This window comes from Eschscholzia californica, unplaced genomic scaffold (assembly GCF_041429995.1).
Source record: "Eschscholzia californica isolate CP2 unplaced genomic scaffold, dmEscCali1.0.p SCAF_2, whole genome shotgun sequence".
Lineage (NCBI taxonomy): Eukaryota > Viridiplantae > Streptophyta > Magnoliopsida > Ranunculales > Papaveraceae > Eschscholzia > Eschscholzia californica.
This window is the reverse complement of record NW_028238309.1, coordinates 39,922,044-39,924,961: the sequence shown is the minus strand read 5'-3', so window position 1 is coordinate 39,924,961 and position 2,918 is coordinate 39,922,044. Positions and strand designations below refer to the sequence as shown.

At 32.1% G+C, this 2,918-nt stretch overlaps 1 protein-coding gene across 1 annotated transcript; it reads left to right on the top strand.

Moving 5' to 3' along the window:
• Positions 1 to 488: 488 nt before the first annotated feature.
• LOC147557861 (uncharacterized) lies at positions 489 to 1,298 on the top strand. The gene is made up of 2 exons (XM_086658952.1): positions 489 to 745; positions 872 to 1,298. The coding sequence occupies exons 1-2, from the start codon at positions 489 to 491 to the stop codon at positions 1,296 to 1,298; spliced, it is 684 nt and encodes a 227-aa protein (XP_086515078.1).
• Positions 1,299 to 2,918: the final 1,620 nt, after the last annotated feature.

Sequence of the window (2,918 nt, the reverse complement as noted above, 5' to 3'; positions counted from 1 at the left end):
AAAATTAAAAATTCTAATTTTAATCAATTCATAAAAATATAAATTCATTTTAGAGAATTTTTTTTAGCTCATCCAAAGAGTCGATCTATAATATAATAATGGCAAGATTATTGTAAATATTGTCATTATTAGGATATAAAAGATAGATTATGTTTTTGTCCTTTTCATCTCATTTTCCTTTATTAGATTTTCTAGATTGAGAATTACATTTCAGATATTAACATACATCTTTATTTTTGTAAAGTTTGTAGTTCATAGAAAAAACCATCCTAAATATAGTCAATATGGAAATATATATTTATATATGTAGTATAAAATATAATAAAAACGTAATTCCTTATATCTTTCAGATATTCAAAAAATAACTGAGATACCTTATAAATCTTCAATGTTAATCTATAAATAAAGATAATTGGTTACCACAAAGATATCCAAAAACTCATTCACTTTTAGTCTACTTGTTTCTTTCTCAACTATAATCAATGAAAATGGCTCAAACTAATTTCTTGAAATTGTCTCTCTATCTATTTGGTCTACTTATTTTTGCACTTAGTCCAAGTCTAGCAAGTGACAATGTAGTCTCAATTTTTCCTTCGACTTGTGGGCGTATAGAATGTCCAAGCTTCGACGTCATTGATTCTGGAAAGGGCTTTGAAATTCGTCGATTCAATTCATCCATGTGGATGGCCACTTCACCTATCGAGAACATCTCATTCGTTGACTCCACTAAGGCCGGTTTTCGACAGTAAGAATTATAATATTCTACATACATTTTAATTTTTAATTTTCTTTTATTATCTTTATTATTACTTTTAAATAAATTTATAGTCGGAAAGAATTGTGTGTAACTAATATGTTCATGCTTCTACAGGTTATTGGCTTACATTCGAGGGAAGAACAGTTACAATAAGAAGATAGATATGACAGCTCCAGTACTAACTCATGTATCCCCAAGTGATGGTCCTTTATGTGATTCCTCATTTGTTGTTAGCCTTTACGTTCCTAAAAAGAACCAAGCAGATCCACCGGCTAGTAGTGGGTTAAATGTTCAAAACTGGGGTACCAAATATGTTGCTGTTAGACAATTCGGGGGGTTCGCATCAGTTGACTCCGATGTTGGACAAGAAGCTGCAGCACTACATGCTAGTCTAGCAAATTCTAAATGGTTATCTCTCATTGAAAAAAGTCGGGCTGCTAATCCTACTAAATCTAATTACACCGTAGCTCAGTATAGTTCTCGATTTGAATTTCAGAACAGAGTTAATGAGATTTGGTTCTTGTTTGACATAGAGAAGTGAAGAAGACCATTTTAATTAGAGAACGAATTAATTAACTAAGTTAAATCAAGATTCAATAATTAGAATTTGTAATGATTTTATCGTCAGTTTACTTATACTATATTGTTATGTAACGAACAATGAAGCTACATTTAAATAGCGGAGCATTTTATATATTTTTGTCTGATCATGGTTCAGCATTACATCGGTTTCTACTCTTAACTTATAATATTGTATGGTACACTTTTTGATCTACGAAATTGTCATCTACATACGTAGATGATTTTTTTTTTAATAAAAAGAATCATTCTTTCCACCTCAAATGGATTTTAATCATGTAATCTTCGAGTTTTCTGAGTGGATGCGTTACCGTTGAACAAAATCTCAAATGTCAGTTTATTTAGGTTTAGTTTTCATAAACCCTTAGCGTCTCCAACTATAAGAACTCAGTCCATTTACAAAATCCAACACTTTTTTGAAATTTTTGTAAACAAAAACAACTTAGTTAGGTCTAAAAATCATGATTCATGCAAATAAGAATGGGAAGAGGATCCAAAACTGGTTGAACTAGTATAGGATCATAAGTGTTATTACTTTTAATGGGGCTATTTTTTCCTCAATAAGGAAAAGTTAAGTTTCTCATTTTTCCACAAAACCCATACAGACCTAAACAAGAACATATAAAAAAAACAAATTCTGTATACTCAATAAAGTTTATTTTCTTTATCTTTTTATTTTTGTTTTAATCTTCAAGACCATATAAAGTTGGAATCATTTAGCTGTAAATTGGAACTTTTTGGTGCCGAAAGATCACTCTCAACCAAATTCTTCACAATTATGATACTTCTTCCAAGTTGGAAAAGCCAAAATAGTGATGATACTCCTCATATTCTTCACTCACACTAACCCATGTAAAACGAGCATAAAGAATATTACCACATTTTGTTTACCTTTTCATTCTAAAATGTTTTAAAACATGTGAAAGTGATTCTTAGCCATAATTTCTAGCTCCCTTGGTGCCCACACACTAAGGTGCTCATTACATTTATTACTTAGCATATATTACAGCTTAGATTTATAGATTTCTAATGGAACTATTTTCTTACCCTGTTATGAAATGAGAGGATAAATCTAAGGCCCAAAAAAGGAGCCCAAATACCAAATCCAACTCAATAGGGAATAATATCTAAAAAAATCCAAAAAGTGATTTTTACCTTCCTATCCACCCAAAAGAAATACTTACCTCTTATGTCCCTCACCCATTTCCCGCCCAAACGTCCTTCCTCTCTGTCATTGCGTCAGCCAAACACATGGCTCTCTCTTTCTCTCTCTAGTCTGCGTGATTAGACACTAAAACCCTAAGACTCTCTCTCTCTTCATTCAAAACGTCCTTCCTCTCAAAACGTTCTCTCTCTCTACAGCCTTGATTAGAAACTAAAACCCTCTCTATCTCTCTTCATTCAAAACGTTTTGGTACCTCTCTCTCTCTCTCTATCTTGATCAAACGAAACCAAATCCGGTGATTCTCTCTCTTGTTCGAGCATCTTGATCTTCTCATCTCTCTCTCTATTTCGCTCTCTTTCAACAAATCCAGTGATTCTCTCTCTTGTTCGAGCATCATCAAACCCTAATTTCTGTTCG

What these genes read in the sequence shown, in the direction of transcription:
- LOC147557861 (XM_086658952.1), top strand. Translation starts at nt 489, where the DNA reads ATGGCTCAAACTAATTTCTTGAAATTGTCTCTCTATCTATTTGGTCTA. An exon ending in ACTAAGGCCGGTTTTCGACA is followed by an intron (nt 746 to 871) that starts GTAAGAATTATA and finishes ATGCTTCTACAG; the next exon opens with GTTATTGGCTTACATTCGAG.